The sequence below is a fragment of the Neopsephotus bourkii genome, unplaced genomic scaffold (genome assembly GCF_033783945.1).
Source record: "Neopsephotus bourkii isolate Nb327-2 ecotype Australia unplaced genomic scaffold, CSIRO-AGI_Nbou_v1 NB_107, whole genome shotgun sequence".
Classification (NCBI taxonomy): Eukaryota; Metazoa; Chordata; class Aves; order Psittaciformes; family Psittacidae; genus Neopsephotus; species Neopsephotus bourkii.
This window is the reverse complement of record NW_026900624.1, coordinates 16,539,895-16,565,483: the sequence shown is the minus strand read 5'-3', so window position 1 is coordinate 16,565,483 and position 25,589 is coordinate 16,539,895. Positions and strand designations below refer to the sequence as shown.

Below are 25,589 nucleotides of genomic sequence, written 5' to 3'. Positions count from 1 at the left end.
TTTCAAGCTCCTTTTTCTCTCAGTTGCATGGCTTCTATAACAAGGCTTTGTATCATACAGGCCTTCAGTTGACTCTCAGTGACTGTAGCGCTGGGACATTCAAACAACTCTATCAATGCACTTTAGCCAGGGACCCAAACATTACCAGGTCCCAGTTTTCAGGACATGCTATTTCAAATATGGGGCCAGCATGAAAATAGTCCTGCTAATTTCAGAGGCAAAACCCCCCAAACTTTCAAAGCTCAAATATCCCATGTCTCACAGACTATTTCAGGATGGTGTTTGTGTCCATCCTGAATTTCTTTGCAGGCATCAGGGCAGTGAAATCACATCATTCCACTTTTCCTCTTTCCACACTAACCTGCCTTTGATAGCGAGTTGCTTAGGGTCTGTGTGCCCAGGCTGCCCAGAGAGCAGAGTCATTGCCCTCACTAACCGCTTCCATCTAGAGGGGATGTGGTCAAAGGTAAGCAATACACTGACAGCCCTCTGACTGCTCTGCTGGTGTTGTTTTCCCAGGGAGCTGGCAGAAGCCCAGGAGCCAAGGCTCTGTGCAGTTTGCATGCCAGGCTGTCATTACTTTATGTCCCAAGGGGGCATGAAAAGATTGGTTGCCAGAAAAGCTCTTGGGGCATTGCAACCCCTCTACCTGAGAGCACTCCTCACATTGGCAAGGGCAGGTTCAAGGGAGGGGTTTCTCCACGTCCATGCGGTTTCGCTGCCCCTCTCTTGCCAGGGGAGCATGCTGGCCTGCCTGTGGCAGGGGAGAGGCAGCAGCACCCTGCTACACCCACGAGCTGTTTGTGACTCAGCAAGGGACTGGATACCAGGAAAAAGGGGAGCAAATCTCGTACACTGGGAACATGCAACCAGGAAGAGCTATGAGACAGCTGAAAGACAAGCAGGCAGCAATGTGACATCCTTCCATCAGAAGGGTCTGACTCTGAACCAAGATCATCTCTGCCTCACCTCCCATAGCTGGCATGGCTTTGCAGGCTTCTCCCCAAGAAGAAATTAAAGTGTTAGTATGTATCTGAACTGCTTTCAGAGTCAGTGGCCATGCTGTGAAAGCCATGGCCTGACTGTTAGGTGGGCTGACTTTCATACTGCAGGTTATGGGTTCAGAGTTGGTGGCAGGTACCAGTCCTCTCAGAACCTGCCTTCCCTCCGGATCAAAGGTTTCCACCCCACACTCGCAGCTCTGACCCACGGCACTGCCCGGGCAGCCAGCCCCAGCCTATCACCGCGGTGTCGCGTCGGCGCTTGATCCAGGGGAGCCGGGAAGTGCGGGGATACCGGGACCCGCAGAGATGCCAGGACCTTCAGAGGTGCCAGCCTTGCTTTCATCTCTAGATGGTGCTCTGAGGCCGGGCAATGGCCGGGCTCCTCCGGTTTGCTCAGTGCCACTCAGGCTCCCAGAGCTGTGTCCTGCCGCCGGGAGCACACCGGGACTGGGGAGGACAGGACCCCCCCTGCCAACCATAGCAGGAGGAGAAGCCTGTTTAACCCTTCCAAAAACTGACTACCGTCTCAGCTCCTCCTGCGGTGACATCCATCCCGGGCCATGGGATACCGTGCCATGGTAGTCGACAGACTGCCCCCGCTGCTTTCCCCATCCCTCTGCTGTCCCCCTTCCCCAGCCCCAGCGAGGCCACCCCCCTGGCCCTACAGCGCCCCATGCTTTCGGCATCTCGGCAGACTGCCCCTCTCCCCCTCCTGTGCAGCCTGCAATAGTCTGTCCTGGCTCAGTGGATTTAGCACAGGGCTGATGCTGGCGGGGTTTTCCAATAGAGGCACTCCATTAGGGTCCAGCTCTGCTCTTACCACGGGCAATGGCAAAAGTCCCATTGACTTCGCAGGGGCAAGAGCAAGCCCTTAATGGCCTGGGAAAGTAAAGCTATTTTTTTCTCTCTTTCTTTTTTTTTTTTCTTTTCTTTTTTTTTACATTTAAACCCATGGCCTCTTCATATTGCCTGTCCAAAATCTGGCAGAGACCTCAGGCCCTCCTGCAAAGGCAAAGAAGGGCTGCTAAAGCTCAAAGAAGGGAGCAGAGGCATTTTGCCACACAGAGGTCACAAGCCTGCATGTAGCTGCTGGAGCAGTGCGATGCGCCCTGCTCCTGGGCAAAACCTGGGTGAAGCCGAGATGGCTGAAAAGGAGCACGGACATTTTCAACAGCATTTCCTGATCATGGAAATCCAAACCCATTTTCTCTGCTTTTGAGATCATTGTTGTGGTTCTTGAAAATATTTTTAGTCGCAGCGTGCATCAGAATGTTTTGCTGAGCAAGTTTTGGGTGAGTTGAAAGGTGCCAATGACGATTAGCTTTCAAAAGGGCTGTCCAAAAGTGTCACCAAAAATAGAGCATGAAACGAGTTTCTCAAGTGTCATTTAAAACAACAACAACATTCATTTGGAAGCTGGCAAGACCGACAGCAGCGTAGCTAGCTGTCATGGGTTGGAGGATCTGAACCAGTGCCTGGATTTTATTCATAGGGAGAAAGTCCTTCCTCTTCCCATTATCTTCCTGATATTTGAATAGCTTTTAATAACAAGCCAAGTAAGAAGCTCAGAAGTCAGGCAGGAAAGGAAATAGAGGTTGCGGGCAGATAAACAAAGCAGCAGTGTCTTCTTCCTGAGAAGCCAGCTGCCAGCCCCTTGGGATTAGGGACAGTCTTCCTGGGGAAGCAGCCTCTCCATCAGATCCTGGAGGAGGGAGGGAGCCTGGGGATTTCATGCCCTGGAGTGCAGTAGAGGTACCTTCTCTGAAGAGCACAGGACAAGAGTGTGTCGACTACCTGAAAAGCAATGCTCCAGATATTGTATGCAAAAGCCAAAGTACCAGTGTGCTTATGGTTGTGAATAGCTTGGAGAGCTGATCTGCAGGCCCCTTAACAATGTCCAACCTTCTTTAGAGCAAACAGCGTTCCAGGATGGGTTCTCCCGGTGGCCTTTCACAGGCTGCATAAAGGAGTCCCCAACACACAGCCAGAGGGTCACTTGCTGAAATAGATGCTGCTGTCACATGGTGTTTGTGTGTGTGCTGTTGGGTGCCGTTGGGATGAAGCTGTGGCATAGGATGGCTTACACCCCCATGTGTGGCATTCACGTGTAGCGTGTACCTGGGCGCGAGTACTCTGTGCCTCAAGCATACAGACACGCAGTACCTGTTCAGAGGATGTACATATGTACTGCTGTGTAGGAGCAAGGTCTGTGGGCATGTGTGCAGCTTGCAGAGGCTGAAGAGCACTTGTTAGTGGGAGGAGTGGTTTGCCCATGCCGTAGTATGGGCTCTGTGTGCCCGAGGAATGTGCTGTTTGACAACATGAACACAGCTGCAGGAGGAGTGCCTGGTGGGCAGAGACTTAAGCATCACCCCTGTTCTCCAGCCCTCTGGCTGTTCCTTTCCTTCCCTTCCTTCTATCCCCTCCCCTTAGCCCTCTTGTGTCCCTTGGGTCCTCCCCAGCTCTCTCCCCTCTCTAATAACTTGACAGTGTTGACAGCTTGCTCCCAGTTTTATTGTGAATGACAGGATTTTAGCTGATTTTCCTCAGTGGCTTCTCCATCGTGATGCCAAACACGACATGAAAAGGGCCACCAGAAGGTTCAAACAGATGGAAGGAACTGGGATACCAGCATGACCACATGATGTTTGTTCCTTTAGCCTGATTGCTCCTTTTCCCATTTCTCCCATAAAGGCCCCACCAGCTGAAGCAAGTGGCAATGCTGGCCTATGTCCTCCTTCAACCACGCCAGCTGTGCAAGCCCATGGCCCTGGTGCACCTCAACTGCCCCATTCTCGCTTGGCTCCCCTGAACCCTCACTCCTTTGAGATGCACCTCACAAAAATGACCATGCTGTGGGCACTTGAACCCACCAAGCTTTGCCATCTGCCTCTGAAGGATGCTGTACCTCAACAAGAGGGGAGGCTGCCCAGCCACATGGATTCCCCCTCTCCTAGAGGCCACCACCCCAGCCCGTGTCCTGGATGCCCGTGTCCTCACACACAGAGTCCTTCTCTCTCGGTCCATTAATTTGTTCCTGCTGCCATGGCCAGTGGCAGGCACTGAGCTCTGAAAGCTGTATTAAAAGCCAGGTCAATACCAGCCCCTGCTTATTCCCTCTGGGGACAATAAATAAGTAATAAAGGGAGGGAGGGACTTCATTAATTAGCACTGGGGAGGAGAGGTGGGATAGGGACACACGTGGAACAATGAGGCTGTCTATCGAGTCAGGAGGCACCACAATCTAAGATCTCCTGTTCCTGCTCTGTGCCAAGTGGGAGGAGAGGAAGGCATTAGAAAGGCACTAAGAGTGATGCCTTTCCTTTCTCCACTCCTGTCCTGATGCCTTGCTCTTTGTTTGTCATCTGTCTGCTCTCTTTTTATCCTTCTGCCAGCTCCTCTTCCCTTCTTGGCTAGGATTCCCAAAGGTGTCAGATCACTGCTTGGGTTGGCAGCTGTTTCCCACAGAACCGACATCCTGGATGAGAAATGGCCACATCTGGGTCTACACCTGTCTTCTTAGCCTATCTCCACTCTTTGTCACATGCACTTCCATATTACCTTACTTTCTCTTCTTCTTTTTCCCTTCCTCCTCCTCCACTTGCCTGCTGTGCCTCCTTCTTCCTCTCACTCCTACTGTTTCCTTCCTTCCCCTTCTGCTTCTTCCCTCCTTCCTCTTGCTTTTTGAACTAATTCCAAATTGATATCGAGATGCTGGTTTTATGCTGTGTGGATCAGGGGTTGGGTGGGACATATTTCTTCAGCCATTTCTTCCCATAACACAACTGATGGATTCCTGGACCATCTTCCTGAGCTACCTGTTTGTCTGTTTGCCCTCATATCATCTACAGTTCAGAAGGACTAGATGATCTTTTGAGGTCCCTTCCAATCTCTAGCATACTGAGTGATTCTGCTGCTCCTAAAGGAAAAGGCTCCTCAGGTTTTTGCATCTTTTGTTGAATGAGAGCAAAGTGATGTTACAGCTCCAGCTCTGGTCAATGTCCTCCCTCACTCCCCCTGGTTCTCACTTGCCTCTACCAAATTAAAAGAAAACAAACAAAAAAAGAGTCTTTGGGGTCCTTCATGGGTTTTTTTGATCCTTACATCTAGAACAGCATCTGACACATCTCTGCCTTTTTGTCAAGCACGTCTGTCTATAAACCTTCCCTGGGCAAAACTCCCACCTCCAAAGCAAGCAGGATTGTTTGACCCGTCCTACTGGTACTTTTAATGCAAGTGCTTCCCTCCATACATTCATTTTGTATGATCTTCTCCCTGAGCAAATTCTCTGAGTCTCCTATTGTAAGTCTTTACTAGAGAGGCCCGGAACAGGGGAGCCCTTGTGGTGGAGCTTCCAGGCACCGATACCATACAAACAGCAAACACCAGCACTCCCACCAGTCTCTACACCTGGCTTCAGCCTTGGGGTCTCTCCTTTACTTCCAAACCTCCCCTGGGATATTAGACTTTATTAAAAATAAATAGTTACAAATTCAGTTTTACAGCCGATGGCAGCAGGGACAAGAACGGAGGAGGTCAAAGGAGGAAGTTGAGGGTCTGCTGTCCAGTCAGGTCACTTGTCTGTCATCCCAGCTGCACTGTGCCAGGGAGCAGTCTGAGTGTGCAAACACAGGGCCCTGCCTCCTCTGACAAGCGTCTCCAGAGAGGAGCAGGATGTGTTTTGCAAGAGGAGTGGGAGAACTGGGTCTGAGTCTGTGGAGCCGAGCTGCTTCTGGAGGTGACAGATGCCGAAAGCCAAGGAGAGTGCAGAGTAGGCTACAAAGAGCGTCCTTGTCTCCTAGCTTGGCATTTGCAGTGGAAGAATACGGATTTTAGTTCTCATTCTGTTTTATACACGGTCATGTTCAACAAGCAATAAACATGCAAGTAAACCCCTCCCTTGAGATCCTTCCCCACTTCCTCCAAGAGTCCGAAACTCTCCCATCCATCCTTATCTGGTCAGTGCTTAGGTATCGCTTCTCTCCTTCCTAGTGGCAGTCGATTCTTGACAGCCATGGTGCCTACCCATGTTGAGAGGGTATCTGTTGAGACAGTCTGCTGTTCTCTCAGCAGCAGAAACACTTGCTGTAGGTCCCAGTCTGTCTATTGAGAGCAGGGACTCCTGTCGCCTCTCCAGAGATGAGAAAACAGGCCTGCTGCTCTCCTGTCTCTGGGCAGGAAAGGGGTCCTAGCACAAACTGCACACATGGGAAGAGTCGTGTATCCTCACTCCTCTTCCAGGTAGTATGACTTCACGGGAAAGGGAGTATATCAGAGCAGCTCCAGGCCTTGATGTACTCAGGGGCTGAGACACAGTCGTGGGAGGCATTTTTTGGTGGGCAAGGGACTTATCCAGCTATGTACGGGCGCAGAACAGAGGAGACTGTGGGCAACAGGTGTAGAATGGGGAGGCTGGAGGAGTTAAATGGCTGATTCCCTGCGGTATGAGATTGTATCTAGGGGCAGAGTTGCCTGGAGCCGCTCCAGGTCCAGGTGGCTTCCAAAATCCATCATCTGGATGACGCCTCCCTCCTCCTTAGTGCTGCCTCCTAACACCACACCCACTTCATCATCATCTTCATCTTCGTCTTGACTGACAAGAGCCAGCTCATTCTCATAGCAGAAGGCACTGGGAGGTGGGGGAGAAGGTAGGATAGTCATCTTGCTTTCTTGCAGCTCCCGGGCTGAGCAGCAAGGTGTGCCTGCTACCTCATAGGTCTTGTGAAAGCGTGAATAATCCACTTTGTAGTGGTTCTTCTCCTCAAACACAACCGGTTCAAAGCGATGACCCCAAAGGATTTCACTAGCAAGGTAAGAGCTTCGTGCCTGTGTGGTCATGGCTGTGGCTTCCACCATCCCCTCAAGGATAACAACAATCTCAAAGTTCTCCGTCTCCAGCTCCTCCTTGCCAATCCCATAAAGTGGACTCTCCTCGTCAATCTCATGAACGATAATAATGGGTGAGACCAAAAATATACGATCAAGGCCCACATCGTAGCCCACATTTAGGTCCCTCTGGTCCAGTGGGAGATATTCCCCTTCCTCTGTCATGTAGGGCTTGATGAGCTGGGCTCGGACATGGGCCTCCACAATGTGGCTCCTCCTCAGGTTGCCCACCCGCCACATGAGGCACAGTTTGCCATCCCGCACGGAGATGACTGCGTGGTGACTGAAGAGGAGAGTCTGGGCCCTCTTCTTGGGCCTTGCCATCTTGGCCATGATAGTGCCAATCATGAAGGAGTCAATAACGCAGCCCACGATGGACTGGACCACAACTGCCATGATAGCCAGCGGGCACTCCTCAGTCACGCAGCGGAAGCCATACCCAATGGTTGTCTGTGTCTCCACTGAGAAAAGAAAAGCCCCTAGGAAGCTGTTCACGTGCATGATGCAGGGCTTGAGGAGAGACGGACTGCCTCCCACTGCCGGTGCGTTGAGGTCACCATGGAAGAAAGCGATGCACCAGAAGAGGAAGCCAAAGAAGAGCCAGGAGACCAGGAAGGCAGCAGAGAAGATCATAAGCATGTAGCGCCAGCGCGTGTCCACACAGGTGGTGAAGATGTCAGCCATGTAGCGCTGAGACTTGTTGCTCAGGTTGGCAAAGTAAACATTGCACTGCCCGTTCTTCTTCACAAAACGGTTGCGGTGCTTCCGCCGGGGGGCATGGCCCTTCCCGTTCCGGCTGTGCCCGTTCATGCTGCCCAGCGCAGAGACCTTGTGTCCATCCTCTTCAGTCGAGACGATGCTGTACCTGGAAGAGAAGAAACAGGCATTGCCAGCAGGAATACATGAAGAATAACAGCAACCACTGAGACAGCGAGGGCGGGAGACGTGTGGGTGGCTCACATGGCTACGGTACCGCTGTGTTGAATATCACAACAGCACGTTTCCCTGGTTATTGTACCGCGGTGCCACCCTGACCAAACTGGTGGAGCTCAGCTGCAATATTTGCCAAGCCTTGCTGCCAGGAGGTTGTATCTATGGAAGTCCTGACAGGGCAGCAGAGCAGCAGAAGCTTGTAGCACTGTGCTGCCTTCCAGCCTTTGCAGTGAGGAAGGATCCAAGGCTTCAAAACCTGGCAGCAGCTGGGACAGCCAGGAGCCCCGGGAGCAAGCACCCACAGCATGGCCACGCTTTGGCCCTGACATTACATAAGGCCTGGAGTTTCTATTTTCTCCTCTCTGATTTCATGGTGCATTGGTGACAATGTTTATACACTTCCCGAGCTCAGGACAATTCTGTTGCCACAGCAACATGCGTGGCTCCCAGCATCCTGCATCCGAAGCCAAAGGTGTAATTTGGAGATCAACAGCCCAAGTGCTGGCAGTTTCCCTGACAGAAGCTCCACACACATTTTCTGGGAGGCATTTGCCCCTCCAGCTCCCCTCCCTCGCAGGCAGCACTGCTGCTCCCCCTCACATGCTGCTGGGATAGTTGCAGATACTCCTTAAAGATGTGATGGCAGACGATGCTCTGAACACTGAGGAAATCAAGCAAGTGCGTAGACGCACCAAGACCACTCTGCCCTCCCAAGCACTAAGCCACAGCCTCCAAGGACCCCTCAGGCTGGCAGTGTCTCCCTCCCATCCATAATGGGAACACATCAGCTAGAGCCCTCCTTCGTGGGTTTTGTGACCCTCATCCTCATCTCATGGTGAGGGAAGCGCTGGAGGCTGCAGCTGGGCTTCCTGGGGACATGGGCTTCTGCAGCAATGCTGGAATCTGTAGTTTCTGCTCCAGCATCATGCACTGCTTTGCTTCTCCATACCACTTCTTTGATCACTGTCCCCCTGTACAGAATGTTTTGGATTGGAGAAGGAGAGAGGAGCCATACCTTGGAGCAGGAATAGACCCTGGCAGATGATTTGAGAAGAATATACTGAAAGACAGGGTGAAGATAGGAGCTGAGGGGCCAGAGGAGGAGAAGGCCACCCAGGGCAGCAGCATCCTGGAGAGGAGAGTTACTCACCGGTTGACTCGGACGCTGCCCATGGCTCGCTGTATCATCAAGTGTCAGGGGGCTGCAGCTGGGAGGGTGCAGGATCTCATGCAGCAGCACTCACATGGGACCCAGTGGCTCCAGGTTTCACCTCTGGCGAGCTGGGACCGGCGCTGCCATTGTGATTGCTCTTGGGCACGTGCCTTGCAGGGGAGGATGAAGCAAAACCCAGTCAGAGCATCCCTTGACAGCACCCTTCCCAGTCTCAGAGCAGGGGGCACACAGCTCCCAGCCTTTTTGCTCAGGAGGGTCCTGGAGGTGTCCATGGAGGGGTCCACTGCAGTCTGGCTGGAGCAGGTTAGGAGCTGATGGATCAATGGTCCACAGCCCCCCATGCTTGCCAACATCTACTGCCAGGAGAAGGGCAAGGCCGGACGGTCACCACTCTCCAGATCAAGGGCACAGTGGTCGAGCAGCTTGTGCGGCCCTTGCTCTGAGCCATTATATTAATATCATAGCTTACAGCAGGACGAGAGCTCAGCCAGGCTAAATACCTCACACAGAAGGACTAATGAAGCATGGACATGCACGGCAGCCCTCAAGTATCCCCATCAGCCCAGCCTGACCCAGAGGGAATTTATTTCCAGGGGGTGCAGAGCATCCCTCCTGTTTCAAAGAGAAGAAAAGCAACGGGTAGAGCCAAAAAGGAGAACTGATGGAAAGTAAGGGCTTAGGGGTAGCCAAGGAGAAACTGGTTAGAGCAAACAAACCTTGTGATGTGCCCTGTGTACAGCATCCAAGGAGCAGCTCAGCAGCAGAGCCCTGCAGAGGACGTCCAGCAGATGTTATGTCCTGACCCAGTTCTCCCCAGACAGAAGAATGGGGAAAACGAAGACTTAGGAGCCGACCTATTCTGCCTGCCCAGAGCTGCTGGGAAGTGAAATGCAGTGAGGGGGTAATGACTCACAGATTAGGAAGGGCTTTGTACACCCATGCTAATCCTGCACTGTAACCTTTGGATTACAGCAGTCAGTGTAGAGTGCGAGACACAGACAGAGCCAGTTAGCTTGCTTCCTCCCAGCCTCAGTGATGAGCAACCAATGGCTGCCCTATATGGGACAAATCCGAGGACCTGGATGGCAAATCCAAGGTTTAGAGCTGCTTGCGAGTAGTCATGCATGGACAGGAGAAAAAAACAGCCAGTGATGCCTGGGATGGAAAAGCTGGTGAGAACCATCCTTGCCTTATCATCATTATTGCAGATTGGGGTTTCATGTGGTTAAGGGTAACCACCACCTTCCCCCAGTTAGGAGCACAGACAAGAAAGCAGCAAGCGATATGCAAGCACTGCTGTTGTCATGTCTGGGATGAAGATTAACCAGCAGTCTCTCCTCCAGAGACCAAGGTTACTGAGGCACTTTAATCTCTGTGGCAATATAAACATGGTGGTCCAGACCAAGGATATTATGGGACCGGGAGAAGACAGCTACCTTGTAGTCCGCAGCTCACCATATAGAGGTAGAAGTGAACAGCTTCCCAAAAATTCCCATCAGGAAAAAACACTTTGGCACTGAACTTTGCCAGCACCCACCCCCACACTGCTCTACAGCATCCAAGTCTTAAAGGAGGGTTGGTTTGGACAGATACAGGAAATTTGGTTATGCAGCTGGGTAAACCTACAGCAGAAACTGGGGTTGGTAGCAGAAATGCATCAGAAATGTAGAGGGATGACCAGGTGATGAGGAAAGGTGACTTCATGCTCACAGATGTTTCCGCTAGGATATAGCTAAGGCATATTCTCAGTCATTATGTGGTGAGTTTATACATCAGGGTCCTGCAGGTCTTTAGGGGGTGACAAAGGCAGACAATTTAGGTATACCCCACTAAGACAGCCCCAGCCAGGAGAGGAAGGGCATCTTCTGCAACTGATGCCTTCCTTAGCCAGCCTGGATAATCCAAGCTCATCCTTAGCCAGCACTGACACTGACACCAGAGGAAAGGCACTGTCACAGCTCACAAGTGTGGATACTTCACAACTGCCTAAAGGTTTCTCACCACCTTTGTCACCACCTCACCACTACGACCCTTTCCCCTACTGCAGGAACAGACGTGCAATTTCTAGAGATTCTGGATATCTGCCCCAGGAGGTGGCTACAAAAGAAGTAGAAGGAGGACCTAAGGAGCATCTGCTCACTGCAACCCTGTGCAGCAGTCTGCTTCTCACCTTCCTCACCTCACCGAGGAGGGGCAAAGGAAGCAGGCGAAATGCAAGGGACTTGCTCATCTCCAGTTCTGGCTGGTACAGCTGCAGGAAAAGATGGGCACACTGTTTAAGGGTGCTGCATCCCGTGCTGCTGTGCTTCCTCCTGGCTCGCACATGGGAGCCCAGGGCAGCCAGAGCTGGGGCCCAGTCTTGCAGTATGTTGCTAGACCTTCCAGTGCAGAGCCTGGGAAACGTTTGCCGCTGGGTCCACAGCGCCAGAACAAAGCTAAAACTGCATCCCTACCTGCAGTTTGTACTTCATCACAAGAAATTATTTTCATGAGGAATAAAGGCTACAAATCTGAACATACATTCAAGCACATGGGAGCAAATGGTTTTAATATAGGCAGTAGTGCGAGATCCATGGTCTCGATCCATACACTTTTCTGTAGGACCCACACAGCATGAGTTCACGGGTCTTCTTCTGCTTCAATCTTATGAATCTTGCCCATAGATCCGAGGACCTCAGAAACAAAAATGCAGCAACTCTGCTCCAGAGGTGAGCTGTTTGATGGACCGGTTTGCATGCATTATTATCTTGTGGAGGTTCCACAAGGCAAAATCTGTGTTGTGTTTCAGTGAGCCCAGGTCGGGCGTTTGGCCCGCTTTCGGGTTTCCATTCTCTGCCTTGGAGCTCTCCAGCTCTCCCTGGAGAATAAAGATCTCCTGCTTCAGCTTTCCCACACTGCTTTCTGCCTCCAGATCCTGCTGGGTCATTAGCTGGAGGTCCCACTCACTCTGCTGGGCAAAGGACTGCGGCTCTTGGGCGTCCCTCTCCTCTTTGGCCAGGCTGGCCTTCAGCTGCCTCTGGAGCTTCTGCATCATGCACACCTGGCTCTTCGTGAAGCTCTGCATGCTTTCCCTGTCCTGAGCGTGGCGTTCTCCTCTCTGAGCATGTCCTTGGTCAGCTGCAGCGATTGGAACTGCCTGTCCCTGGTGGCCTCCTCATACAGCATGTGGGGTCCTGCTCCCTTGATGGGTTCTGGGTACCCCAGGTAAGGGTCACTGGCATGGGCCCTCAGGGAAAAGGCATCAATCCCCAAGTGATTGCCCATGCTACACTGGAAAGAGTCATAGGAGCCGCATGGTTCCATACTTGCTGTTCGGAGGATGTGTGACCTTTGACGCACAGGGAAGCGAGAGGCCCAGCTGTGTTCCTCATCTTCGGACCAGCTGCCAACCCTTTTCATGTCTTTGTAAAAGGGTGTCTGAAACTCCTGAGCTTCGTCCTCAAGCTCCTGTGCATACTCAGCCAACTTCCCAGCATAGATTATGTTTTCCTCAGCTTCGTCTTTCACCATGTGAGAGTGCTTAGAATTTAAGGAAAATGGGATGGCTTCTCCCAGATGCTCCACCTGATTATCACTCAGATTGTCATAGCTCTTGGACTGCAGTGGAGGTCACACAGAGTGGCAGGAGCAGCTCAATTCATCATCAGCATCATCATCATCTTCCAAATCTTGAGATTCCGGGCAGACCCTCTCCGCTGTCCCCGAGGTGTCAAGCAGCCATGACATTTTCAGGATGCTTTGGGCTGCAGCAAGCAGGAGGATCCAGATTACCCTCTTGGACCTTGGCCACCCAGGCAAGTGACACTGACAATCAGTGTGCCAACCTCTGCAGCCTTAGTGACACTCGTGGGGGAAGAAACAGACACCTAAATCCCCCCCTACCCCCTACCAATGTGTTTGGGAAGGAGTGAAGAGAGGGTCCATGCATCTCTGTGTGTGTGCTGTGGAGAGAACAGTAATCACCAGGTATGTGATGGCACCGTGTGACTGCTGTCAGGTCATGACCAGGGGAGAGAGGAACCAAACAACTGCAGAAGTGCCTCTTTGGGCAGTGGGATGATAAACTGGACCCTCATGGTCCGGACCAGACTCCACCTAGGGGATGCTGCAAGTGGGTAGAGAATAGCTCATGAAGCTACCCGAGACCTCCAGTGTGCAGGGGGGACAGGGACCAGCCGGCCCTAGCAGGCAGCATAGGGCAGAGGGGATAACCCTGCCCTGCAGGCTGCTGGGGCATCTCAAGCTGCAAGATCAAGCCAAGGGCATTTTGGTGCCAGGGCTCACTAAAAGAAGACATTGCCAGTGCTTTGTCCAGGGGCATCACCCCAAGCCCCGTGCCCAGTGAGGGGTCCGCACCATGGCGCTGCCGATCTGATTCATCCCCTGCTGCCAGCTGGCTCAGGGAAGCGTTAGTAATGCCGGGAGCCACAAACTCGGAGCGGCACGAGCCAGGAGACGACCAGAAATAAACCTGCTTACCACTTCCACCCCAGCACACCCCCACTGAGCGCGGTGCCTCCACGGGTGAGGCAGACAGGCAGGAGAGAAGCCCTGGGCTGGGGACTGCCATCGCATTGGGCTTGCATTCAGAGGTGCCACACCAGGAGGTGATGTAGCCCCCTTCAGCAGCTGGTGGCCCAGGGCCACTGCTGACATCCCAGCCTGCACAGTGGATGCTGGCAGCTTGGTTAGGCCAGAGGTTGTACCAAGAGGCCAAACCCTAAGAAAACTCGGTTCAAATGGCTGTGCAATGGTCCTGTTGCTCCTTGGAAACCTGAAACACAAATGGGATGAAGGTGGAAGGCTCAGAGATGCCTCCAGCAAAAGGGGGGTTTCAGACCCAGGACAGGAAGCTGCCTATCACATGGATGAGGGGGAAGAAAGCTTGGATGAGGATAGAGATGCAAATCCTGCAGTATGGCTGAGGACCTTGGAGCTTGCTCTGCCTCCTGGGACCCACATGTGGAAGGGAGCCAGGGGGTCAGCACTGACTCCTGGGGAGCTGGATGAAACCACACTGGTGGTTGTAGCATGGGTGCCCTGGGAGATGCTAGGCAGGATGCCCCTGCATCCCTCTGCTGCCCTGTCCCTGGCATACATCAACACCCACCTATTTCATGGCCTGAGGAAGCCCCCTATCACTTTGGGAAGCCACTGCAACATGGGCACTGTAAGTGCTGTCTTGCCACACTGAAGCTGGCAGCCACATGAGCCTCTGGGGACCAAGAGCCACCTCCAGCCCTGCAACCTGGGCTGGCCTTCCCTCCTTCCCAATTGCTTTCCCCTTCCCGCACCCTACATTGAGCAATGCCAAGGACTCCAGGGCGATGCTGCAGTCATCCCGCCTTCCCAGGTGACACCGTGCTCCAGCAGCACAAGCCATTGCACCAGCCCCACGCTGCTCCAAGCAGATGTGTGGGGCTGGGCCGCTGCCATTGTTTCCCGAGGGCTCTGCAGGCTGATAATGCCATGGCACGTGGTGCCGGTGTAATGTGTCCATTGCTCTACCTCCGGTACACGGTGCAGTGCCTCGCACGTCTCAGGCTTTCTTCAGCCCCTGCCAGAGCAGATCATATATTGTCAATCCTTCCTTACATCTGCGATGGAAGAGTCTCATGAAACAGAACAGAAAAGTCCACGCTGAAGCACTCCCCCACTTCTCTTTTTATAACACCCATATCTGGTGCTCTGGGATGTACACCATGAACGACGACGATGGAAAAATCCCAGGGTATTTTTACACTCTTAGTCTTTGCTTTATGTAGAGTTGTCTGGCAAATGCTTCCCTCCTGTCTGTGGTCAATACCGCAGCCTCGGTGCGCTGTGCTTCGTACCTTTATTCCTCTTACCAGCTGCGTGGCATCACCTGGTTCTGAGAGCAGCGTCCACAGACCCATCCCACCAGCTCAGGCATGGTTACAACACGGCAGACCCCTTCTTGGCTCTTGGGGACGCAGGGTGGGAACACCCGCGGCAGAGAGGGGACCCCTTTGGCCCTTTGCAGACCCACAGCATTCAGTTTGTCCTCTCAGTGACTCCATCTCTTCTCCTCTTCCTCACAAATCCTCCTTGCTGAGGCTCGTAGGGCCACGGGGCCGCCTCGCTATGGGAGGCAGCGGCCGCGCTGCCACTCCTGAGCGCCGACGGGGCTGGGTGCTAGGCGCTGTGCGAGCACACGCGAAGGCACAGTCACCGTGCGGGAGAGTTTTACCATATTAAAAAGGCAAGTGACATATGGAAGGTGAGGGGAGGAAACTGTAATCAACTCTTTACCATTTTTACATACACACTGCTGCCTTTTCGTTCAATAATTATAAATAGATCGAGTAAGTGCCAACAGTCCCCATCTGCCCGCGAGGCATGATCTGCTGACCGGCTTGTCTCTCTGACAGAGGGTTTTATTCACCTGCCTCTGCCCGGTTTAGATTTTGGGGTGGAGTGAGAAAGGGGGGGTTTTTTTTCCCCCCTCCCTGTGAAGCTCTGGAGCTCGGGGATGGGTAATATGAAAACAAAACAAAATGATTTGAAGTTAAACCATCTCAGTGTGTGACTCAGAGCTATTCATAGCTCCCTGAAGCCAGCTGCAGCAACGGAGCCAGAAGGATTCTGCCCGTATTATTATTCCAATTACCATCTGAATTAAAAGTTTGAGCAGTGATCAACCCACATACTGACGGGAGGGGGAGAGAAGAAAGCAAAGAGAGAAGGAGAGAAAGGGAGAGAGGGATTAAAAACAGATAAAAATGGGATCCACACAAAGGTCTTCGGGATGACACAGTCGGGAAGAGGCACAGAAAGGTGACAGCACCAGCTCCTGCCTGCTCCCACACCACCCTGGCAGTCCCTGCTCCGGCCACACCGCCTGGGCTCCCTGGGATCCTAGCAGAGAGGGCTGGTGGGACTGCAGGGGCACTCATCCACTCTCCTCTGGCTGACATTGGGCTGGGGGCACAAGAGGCAGGGGAGCAGGAGAGCAGGGAGGTAAGGAGAGGATGCTGCTGGGGCCATGGCTGGGGAGGAGTCCCCACTTTGTCTTGTCGAGTGAGGTGGGTAGGCTGGCAGCACAGGGAAAACAAAACGCTCACAAGGCCCCTGGCCTTCCCTCGAGCTGCTCTGGGACAAAAAGGAGCCTGCCTTCTGTGATAGCCAGGGTGCAGACCACGTCCTGGCTGCTCCCGAGGAAGCCCTGGGGCTGAGGTACACCCCAGCAGCCATCCTACCAAAGCCATGGACCTGACCCTAAAGGGTTGGCGCAAAATCTGCAAGAGCTGTAAAACTGAAGGCGCTGGGGTGTCTCTGAGGTCCCTATGCCCTGGGTGGCTGCAGCGCACTCAGGTCACCTCCTGCAGCTACACCAGCAAAAAGGGCATTTCCCCTAACACCCACCCCAAGAGCTCCCTGACTGAGCATCCTGCCCTGCAGGAGCCTTGTCAAAAGGCTGCCCCCAGCAGTGTCCCTGCACCTCAGGGTCTCTCCAGCACAGAGCCCCTCCTGACCCTGCTCTGGCCTGGCCGGGAGGACTGCCCAAGTGGGGCATTTCCATGGCTTTCAGCTCATCAGGGATATCATCTGCCTGCCCAATGTGGCTGCACTCCTGACAGGGCAGGGGCAGCCTGCCAGCGCCTCTGCAAGGCACCCAGCAAGGCAGGCACCTGCAAATTGGTTATGAATGATGTCAACAACAGTGACAGCAGCAAAGGGTGAGCTGCTACCCAGGGCAAAGCCTGCTCTTTACCAAGCCCCCAGCTGACAGAGGCTGCAGCCACTGCTCCACACACGGCTGCTGTGCAAGGGCTGAGTGCTCAGCCTGGCCTGGCTGCTCAGCACTAACCCATCAGCCACAGGGAAAAAGGAATGAACCCCCCAAACCCTTGTCACTGCTCTAACACGTATCCCAGTGGAGGCACCAGCCTCTGAGGGGTCCCAGCTATCCGCTTTCAGTCATGCCTAAGGGGCACCAGGGACAGAGATGAGGGAGTGTCCCAGGTAAGCTGCAGAACCACACTCCCACAGGGAGTGGATAGGCTATTCCACTGCAGGTCTGTTGGCCTGTATTGCTGCAGCTTGCTCACTCAGGTTAAACAAACTCACACAAAAGACACCAAGCCTACATGCCACCCGATGCCCATAGCATGGAGGACTGCCTCCCCGATCCTTCCCCTGCTCCTCAGATCCACAGCATGGCCGGGGCTGCCAACACAGATGTTCTTGGGTACAGAGGAAAGTAGTGTGAAGTGGGACATGGCAACTGCATCTGCACGCTAATACTCCTTCAATTTCCCCCCTGCCATCCTTGTGGGTTGCTGTCATACCCCTGCTTGCTCTCGTTGGTGTCCTGTGTGCTCCCTTGCCTCTCACCCGCTGGTGTTGCCTGCAACTTCTGCCTGGTCCCCTGCACCCAGACACGAGGCTTTTTCTTGGTGGTGGGAGCAATGGGGACAGGAGATGTGATGACATCTGGGGCCACTGTGTCTAGTCCCATGGCAGGCACCACCTCTCCCTAATGCCATCAAGCTTTTGGAGACATGAAGTGCCTGCCTCTGAGACCCTGGCGCCCTTCAGCCCCTGTGCTCACTATGCTGCTGGCAGGGCCAACCTATATGGCTCTTATCAGGCTACTGGGCTGCTTTACCTTTTCCTATAGAGGAGTAGCTTTTGACATCCTCTTCCTATACGCCTCTTTCCGGCTTGCCCCTCTGTGCTGGTGCCTAAGCAGGCTGCCAGCAAATACCATGACCCAGCACGGAAAGGAAGAGGGCAAGAGGAGAGGGAAGAGCAAAGATGAAGATAGGGGAAGGGAGAACAAGCAGTGGAGAGGCAGATGGGATGGCAGCTCATTGCACCAGTGCTGGCACCACTCACCAAGCAGGGAGAGAGAGAAGGTGAGGAAGGAGGCAGGAGAGGTGCCAAGGTCTTTCCTCCGAGCCCATTGCAGGGGACCGAGTGGGGGACGCTGCCTCCCGCGTTTTCACATGGCACCAGGCTTCCTTTCAAGTGTTTCAGGAGAAATGTTGCCATAGAAATAAACCAGCCGTCCAGATTGTGAGGGGCAGGCCCACCGTGGTGGCAAGGGCTGGCACAGACATGGGCACAGCGGTGACAGGAGGCCCTGGCCAGCAGCGTAGGGCTGGAGGGTATCGTCTCCTCCATCCCCTGCTCCCTCATCTCCAGTGAGAGCGGCGGTGGTGCTGCCGTGCCTGTGTGGCCGGTGCCAGCCCTGAGTGGCACCTCCTTCCCAAATGCACCGGTGGGTGAATGCTGACACTGCCCCTGCAGGTGAGTTCCCTGCCATCAGGCTCCCAAGAGGAGAGGAATGGAGGTGATGGGTCTCTGGGGCAGTAACGACAGGGTCGCCCTGGAGCCAGCTACTATCCCTCACCTGCCTGAGCCACAGCACCACCTTCAGTGATGGAGAACAAGCCTGAGGGACCTGAGGGTGAGAACCAGCTCAAAGGTGGCCTCTACCCAACCCCGACCCCCCACTGCCAGAGGATCAGCATCCCTCCCGAGGAGGCGCTTCAAGAGCGACCATCCCCGCTAGAGCCAGCTTGTCTGTGAGGAAAAGCACTGCTGGTGCCCCATGGGCTCCCTGCGAAGCCCCCCCAGCCCTGGTGAGGGGCGCCGGAGCAGCACTGTCGAGGAACACGGGCTCAGCCCGTCGCGGTTTCACAGCGCTGCGAGGCGGGCGCAGGCGCTGCGCTCCGTGCTCGCCATTCACAGAAACGCCAGCGGGAGGCCGGGGAGCCGCGCGGCTGAGGGAGGGGAGGGATCGATCGCTGAGACGCGAGCATCCATCCATTGATCCCGGCCGCGCTGTCGGGTTGAGGCAGCCCAGCGCAGTAACGAGGCCGGACAACGGGAACTTGCTGAGGGCAGATTGCCGTTAATTGCTCCGCTCTGCGTCTGCACTGATGTCAGCACGCGGCGGGCGCAGGTACCCAGCACCGTGTCCTCCTCCCCCTTGCTGGCACCCTCCCGCTGGTGACAGCAGCACAGGAGCACGGGGTAGGGGCCTGTGGCCAAGGCTGGGGTGTCCAGAGGGGCCAGAGGGATCCGGCCTGCCAGGGAACTCCATCCTTCCCCAGCCACCTCCTCACTTCCTGGCTTTCCTTGCAAACCATGGAGGGTGACCTCAGGAGTCAAGGAATGCTGCCAGCCCTCTGTCAGTCATACATTGTGGTGCTCAGCCTTGGCACCAGAGGAAGGAGAGACAGGGAAAAGGAGAAAGGTGAAGGAAAGGGAGCCCCACTTCCCTCTGGATCAGCCCTCTCCAGTTGATCCATCCTCACCATCCTTCCTCTTCCCTACCACCTCTTGTCCCCACCAGGCTCACATTTCCCTCCTAAGGCAAACGTGCTCCTGTGCTTACTATTGTCAGTGGCTACAAACAGTGATGGCCACATGCCGGGGTGACTCAGGCATCTGTGGGTGCCACTTCCAATGCTGAATAGAGAAGGGGCACATCCCTACTCCTTCAGAAAAACATGCTCCCCACACACCATGTTGTCCCCTCCAGAGCTCTGGGTCACCCTAAGCCTCAGACCCCTCTCCACACCTCCCACTTCCCATGGCCGCCTCCTCCTGAGAAGCCAAGGAGGGCACAGAGCAGGGGTTGAGGGGAGTCTTGGAGCCATGTCACCTCCACCACACGTCCCCTGTGTGTGCTGTCACTGTCTGCCCTCTGCAGCACACCCCTCAAAGGGAGAAGGGGAGAAGGGAGAGGCCCTGGAGCCATTCACTTTGCCATGGATGGAGCGGGGGATCAGCAGTGGGGATGGGAGACCTGGCTCTCAGTAGAGAGATTTGGGTGTCTCTGGGTGCTTTGCCCAGGAGTGGGAACACGGCAGGCTGGAGGTGGCCTCAGGGATGTCTGAGGTGACCTGCCTGCACCATGCAAACAGTGAGGATGCCGGCCCTGCCGACAGGGAGCAAAGGCAGAGCGTCTCTGGCATTTTGCTCACGGCTTCCTCCTGAGCTCCTTCACCCAAACCCAGTATCCAGGGCATCCTTTGCACCGTGCCTTTCTGTGGGACACTGGATCAGCACTGATAGGATCAGCCACACTGGGACTAGAAGAGCTGGAATGCAAAGGAAAAGGGGGGCAGGTCTGGAGCCCAAAAAGCTCCATGGGCAGTGGGAGAGACAACACAGCCGGTTGAGCCCTGGGTGCACCCAAGTGTGTAGAGAACGGGTCTCCAGCTCCATTCATCTCCCACAGCCCAACACAACCATCACCTGCACGGAGCAGGAGAAACAAACGGTGAGCGAGACCCAGCCCCAGCCCCAGGTGAGGAGGAAATGGGGGCAGGCAACAGCAATGAGGAAGTTACCTGCAAAGCAGCTGAAGCCAGGGCGGTGAGGGATGGGGAGGGAAGTTGGGAAGGTCCACAGGCAGGTGCCCACCCCTGCTCCGTGGCCCACGGCTGCCCCGGTAGCCGTATGTGCGTACGCTGTGCACCACAGGCAACTTTATTATCCGCTGGCACGCTCACACGAAGCCGGGCATGTCCCCTAAGTTATATTTATGGCTGTTCCTCAGAGCGGGCGCAGAGCTAACAACACATCATTTTCCTACGGGGGAAAAAAAAAGCCCTTCCCAGTCTCATGCCGGTGAGGGGAGCAGCGCGCTCCAGCGCTGCCTCTTACCCGGGTCCTGCCGAGGGCTGCCGCCGGCTCCAGCCGTGGTGCAGAGCCAACATCAGAGGAAGGGGAGAGCGGCCGGTGTCTCCATCTCACCATGAAGCATCTCAGCCGGACGGGAGGAATCAGGGAGCTCTCTCTGCAGCCTGCACTTGCCTCTGGCTTGGGCTTTCCACGCTCCCCCCCCCCTCGGAGATATACTTCTCTACCGCGACCTTCGCCTCTCCTAACTCTGCCCTGCCCACGCCAGCGCTCTCCTCCTGCCTCTGCCTCTGCCTCTCCTCAGAATGTTTCACTCCCCGGAGCATCCATCCCACGGAGCGCTGCTGTGCCTTCCTGGCTCCGCGATGGGTTTGGATCTCCCCCTCCTGCCTGACTCCCTCCTCCCCTGGCGTTATTCGCTTGTGCCCCCCGCTGCCCCCCTGCTCTGGTCCCCAAATCGCCCCTCTCCTTTCCACTCTTCCTCCCTGTGCGCTCCGCTCCCTTTCCCTGGCTGCCTCTCCCCCTCGCTGATTGCTATGCAGTCTGTAGCTGAGAAGTCAGTAACTCTGTGGTAGGATCCAACAGCTTTCCGCTACTTTAGCCCATCCTCGCGTGTGAGCTCAGAGCTGCGGAGCCACCGTGGGGGAGACCAGAGCGCAACCATCGGCAACGGGAAGGGGACAGCACGGCCACAGGATGCCCCCAGGGAGGTGAATCCTCCTGCTAGGATGAAACATCCACTGTCGGGGGGGGGGGGGTTCCTACCTGGGATTGGGATGCTGGGCTGACACCTCACCCTAAGGCAGGATCAGACTCTCCCAGCTGGTGCAGAGCATCACCTCCCTGCATCCACAGCCTGGCCTCCACACCCTGCAGTGCTGCGGCTGTCCTGCTAGGATGGGTGATGCAGGCGAGAAGGGACAGCCCTCGGGGCTCCAGGATGGTGCATGGCCTCTCGGATGGGAAACTGGTCCCAGAAACCTCCTCCCCTGGGTCTCCATGGCCAGCAGCATCTCAGGGGCTTTGAAAAGGTCGCTTCTTGGTGACAAGGCAAGAGGCCAGGGGACTCTGTGGCAGCAAAGCCAGATGCTGAAGTGCACCCTGTCCCTGCAGGCGGTGGCTGTGGGCAGCAGCTCCCTGGGATGCCCTGCACCAGGCCAGCAGGGTCTGCGGACATGGTTTCCATCTCGGTGTCTCAGCTGCTGTCCCCCAGCATTAAGGCCTGTGCTGGAAAGCCAAAAGAGATTAAAAACCCCTCACTTTTTGACTGTCCCCTGGGTTCCAATCCTGCAAAATCAGCCCAAGGTCCGCTGGCACATGGGATGCCTCCTCACACAGCTGATGAGCACCACCATGGTGAGTGCAGCCCACTCTCACCCAGGGCAAGCAGAGGGTGTTTTTAGTAGCTGCCCATGCAGATGAGCAGCTGCAAATGGAGAGGGCGTCAGCCTCCTGCGCTGTCCAGCTTACCTCAGCCATGGCTGCTCCCCATTGCTCAAATGGGGGATCCCTGGAAGCCACAGCACCAGGATGGAGCAGGGCCAACTCACTCCCTCTATCCCCTCTACAGCCTTCCCTATGGGGACCTTGTCCAGGTTCATGGGGGGGGGGCTTGCTTTCCCAAACCCCCATCTCCAGGACCTGTGGGGCTGCTTCCCACAAGGCTGGGAGCTGTAAAGCCGCCCCATGGCAAAGCATACCAGCTCTCTGGCACCTCGACAGGTCTTCCCCCTTTGTGTGGAAAGGGATGGAAATGCTGCTGAGACATCTTGCTCCTTCCCAGGTTGGGCAAAGCCACCACGTACCCCTGCACCCACCTCACCTTCAGGCTGTGCTTCGCCATATCTGCCTTTCGCTTCTCATCTCCATCTTCCCCAAGACTTCACCATGTTTCCCTCCACCTGAGCATCAAGGGGATGAATAGTTGCACCTTGTGCCAATAGGCAGCCACCACGGCCAGCACCATCAGGAAGGGACATGGGGACATTGCTTCGAGGATGCCATCGGCCCGCTGTGGTCCTAGTGCCACTGGGGTGCAGTGCCCTGGTCACCCCAGGCCCGCCGGCCCCAGCAGCGGGGTGGCTCACACTCACCACCCCCGCCCGTCTCCACCGGCACCATCTTTAATAAGAAGCGTGGAATATTTTAGCACCTATGGAAAAGCCACCACAGACGGTGGTGGCAGCCGTTGCCAGGGAGACGCTCCCAAAAATAGCCCCACTCCGCCAACCTTTCCTGATGCTGCTGTGGGGATGAGGGAGGCAGAAGAATGGAGGGATGGAAAGGTGGAAGGATGGAGGAAAGGAGGGATGGATGGAGGGCTGGGTGGAGAAGGAGGGATGGAGGGATGGAGAGAGACAAGGGTGGATGGAAAGGGGTGGATGGATGGATGGATGGATGGAAGGAGAGATGGATAGAGGGGAGCAGGAGCATCTGGGAAGGTGAATGAGCACTGCCTGACCCCTCTCCTGCCTGGGGATGAAGACAAGAGCAACTCCCATGCCAGCAGCCCCAGCTTGGGCACTTGCCAGGCTGCCTTTTTGTCCTCCTCCGATCGTCCCATCTCTGTCCCACTCCACAATTGCCCTATCCTGGTCGCAGGGGCAGAGGTGTTGAGAGGCAGAGGTGGGTCATGGTGCTCAACCCCACCATGTTTCCCAGCCCCTCGAGGAATGCCGAGTTGTATCTCTCTCTGGGACCACGCTGGGATGAATCCCGGGGGCTGCCCACCCTCCTGGGGGCTCTGGATGCAGCCTGAACCACAGCCTGCAGCAGAGATGGAGGAGGGGTCCTGGCCAAGCACCTCCAGAGTGAAAGTACAGAGCCCTTCCTGGTGGCAGGAAACAAACGCCTTAGGGAGAAGGAAACCCCCTTTGCCCCTCTTTTTGCCTTGCAGGACAGGCAGAGGTGGAGAAGGAATGTGCTCAATGGATCTGCTGCCACCTGGCCCCGGGGCTCTGCAGCAGAAGGCGCCTCCCAGATCAGCAGAGGCAGAGAGGGAAACACCAAAATAGAACTAAAGGGGAAAAAAAGAAACCGAAGAACCCCAAATTCTCGTTTTTAATGCCAAATCCCAGCTCCATCGCCTCCCTGTCACCCTAGCGATATTCCTTGCGGTCGCCATGGAAACAGGAGGCATGGAGAGAGCATCACCGTGCGGAGCGGTGGCAGCACCCGGCATTATTTCGGGAGGCAGGGAGACACCCGGTGCAAGGCGCTTCGTGTTGTGGCAGGGAGGGAGGAAGGGAGGTTTATTTTTACTTGCTCCCACATCATGTGCCAGCTTTCCCCTCCTCTAAGCACCCGGCTGCCCCCCGCCCTCTCAGCAGCTTTCCCATCATCCTCCCAAGGGCCGCATGAAGATGTCCCATGGGAGACCCTAACCCCACCGCCCTGTCGCAGCTGGGTGAGATCGGTTCGGCTGCTCCCATGGAGTCCTTCTGGTGGTCACCTCCTGGTGCTACAGCAGCTTGTAACAACCTGCCTTGGGGCCCCTCGGCTCTCCTTGGGAAGGCGCAAGATGAAGAGAAGGAACCTTTGCCACCCGCAACAGTTCTACCCATCCACAGGAAGCTTCATCCCCTGCATGGGAACAGAAGCTGTGAAGAGCAGTGGAGGGTCCAGAGGATGCTGAGGGCTCTCAGATGTTGCACCCAAGGAGCTTGGCAGAGGAGCCGTCGGAAGAGTGAACTCCACATCTCTTCCTTCCCATGAAGTCCCCCATGCCTGTTCCACCACTCAGACTGATCTCTGCCCACCTGGGAAGGGACCCGCTGGGCCACCAGGGCTGGGGCTTGGCTTTCACCAGCACCCGTATGGCTTTGGAGAAGCTTGCTGAAACCCCAGGCGGCCCCCATAGCTGGAGACACACTTTTAGCTGGTCCCTACCCTACTGCCCCGTTGCTGACGCTCTCCTTTGGTCTAACCTGCTCCCCTCCTCCCACACCAGCCCCTAACTTGGTGCCCTGACCAGGCCCTCCCCAGTTTCCCAGGGCTGAGCGGGTGTTTTCCAGCCCAGCCTGGGAATGCGTCTGGAAAAGCCCAGTGTGGCAGGTGCTGGAACAGCAGAGAGGGGAAACACGGCAGCCAGCCTAATGGGCAGGGAGGAAATATATGCAAATGAATTCAGAAAGGAAGCCGGTGATGCTAATAGACTTGTTAGTCCTCTCAGTGAGCACCAGGAATAATATTTTTACACTTTAATCATTAGGGATTTTACTCCAAGCGAGCCCATAAGGATGGAGGGAGATGTGGAGGAGACGGTCACGGGTGACACTGGGGACAGGGAAGGCAGCAGGGGCACAAGCAGGCAGGGTCACGCAACCAAATTAGACCCACAGCCAAATGTGAGTTGCTTGGGAATGAGGTGACAAATTAAACCCTCCATTTGGTTGTACTAAAGCACATTTATATGAGCAATTAGATAATAAAAGATCCAACGGCCCTGTCTTGACACGGAGATTCCCTTGCTGCTGCCGTGAGACCTCCCTGTGTGCCCACTGCTGCAAGGACAAGGTTTATCCCAGCCAGGGCTGTTCCTGGATGCACTGAAACTTGATGGCCATCACTACTAGGCTCCTCTCCCGTTCCACCTATAAACCCAGCAGCACCCATGTGCTTCCTGCACTCCACACATGCATGGGGCTGTTTGCAGTCCACTTGCAGGCATCCAGGATTCATATTTACAGCAAAGTTTGCTTCAAACCAGCCCTTGGAGGGATCTTTTCTTTCCTTCAGGGTTGGGCTCTGGGATCTACACTGCCCTAGGCAGGGTACCCGAAGGCAGGGTCGCCTTGGGGGGGGGGGCATCAGGGAATGGGTGTCCGTGATGCCTTGTGGAAGTGGGGGTGACATACAGCTGCATCTGTAATAATTCACATCTCCCCCTGTTGCTTCATTTGCTCCTGGAGACAACGGGGAGCGCTGGGGAGAAGGTGCTGGAGGTGGGACGGGGCTGGGAAAGGCAAAGG

The 25,589-nt window shown here is 55.2% G+C and overlaps 2 protein-coding genes and 1 pseudogene across 2 annotated transcripts in view; 1 reads left to right on the top strand and 2 right to left on the bottom strand.

Annotated features, from left to right (window-relative positions):
• The first annotated feature begins 1,258 nt into the window (after positions 1-1,258).
• TOMM22 (translocase of outer mitochondrial membrane 22) overlaps positions 1,259-25,589 on the top strand; it is a 93,991-nt gene continuing 69,660 nt past the window's right edge. The window contains exon 1 of the mRNA XM_061364646.1: positions 1,259-1,263. The gene's annotated coding sequence lies outside the window, so the exon portion shown is untranslated. The remainder of the gene's footprint in view (positions 1,264-25,589) is intronic.
• KCNJ4 (potassium inwardly rectifying channel subfamily J member 4) lies at positions 5,414-21,347 on the bottom strand. The gene is made up of 3 exons (XM_061363590.1): positions 20,644-21,347; positions 8,974-9,146; positions 5,414-7,755 (listed from the first exon to the last, which is right to left on the bottom strand). Exons 2-3 carry the CDS (start codon positions 9,009-9,011, stop codon positions 6,426-6,428), a joined length of 1,368 nt encoding a protein of 455 aa, XP_061219574.1. The 5' UTR covers positions 9,012-9,146; positions 20,644-21,347; the 3' UTR covers positions 5,414-6,425.
• On the bottom strand, positions 11,602-15,826 carry LOC133217799 (endosome-associated-trafficking regulator 1-like; annotated as a pseudogene).

Bases quoted from the DNA above. Each gene is read 5' to 3' on its own strand.
- KCNJ4 (XM_061363590.1), bottom strand. From the start codon at position 9,011: ATGATACAGCGAGCCATGGGCAGCGTCCGAGTCAACCG. The intron at 7,756-8,973 runs GTGAGTAACTCT...CTTCTCTTCCAG, and splicing joins GGCAGCGTCCGAGTCAACCG to GTACAGCATCGTCTCGACTG.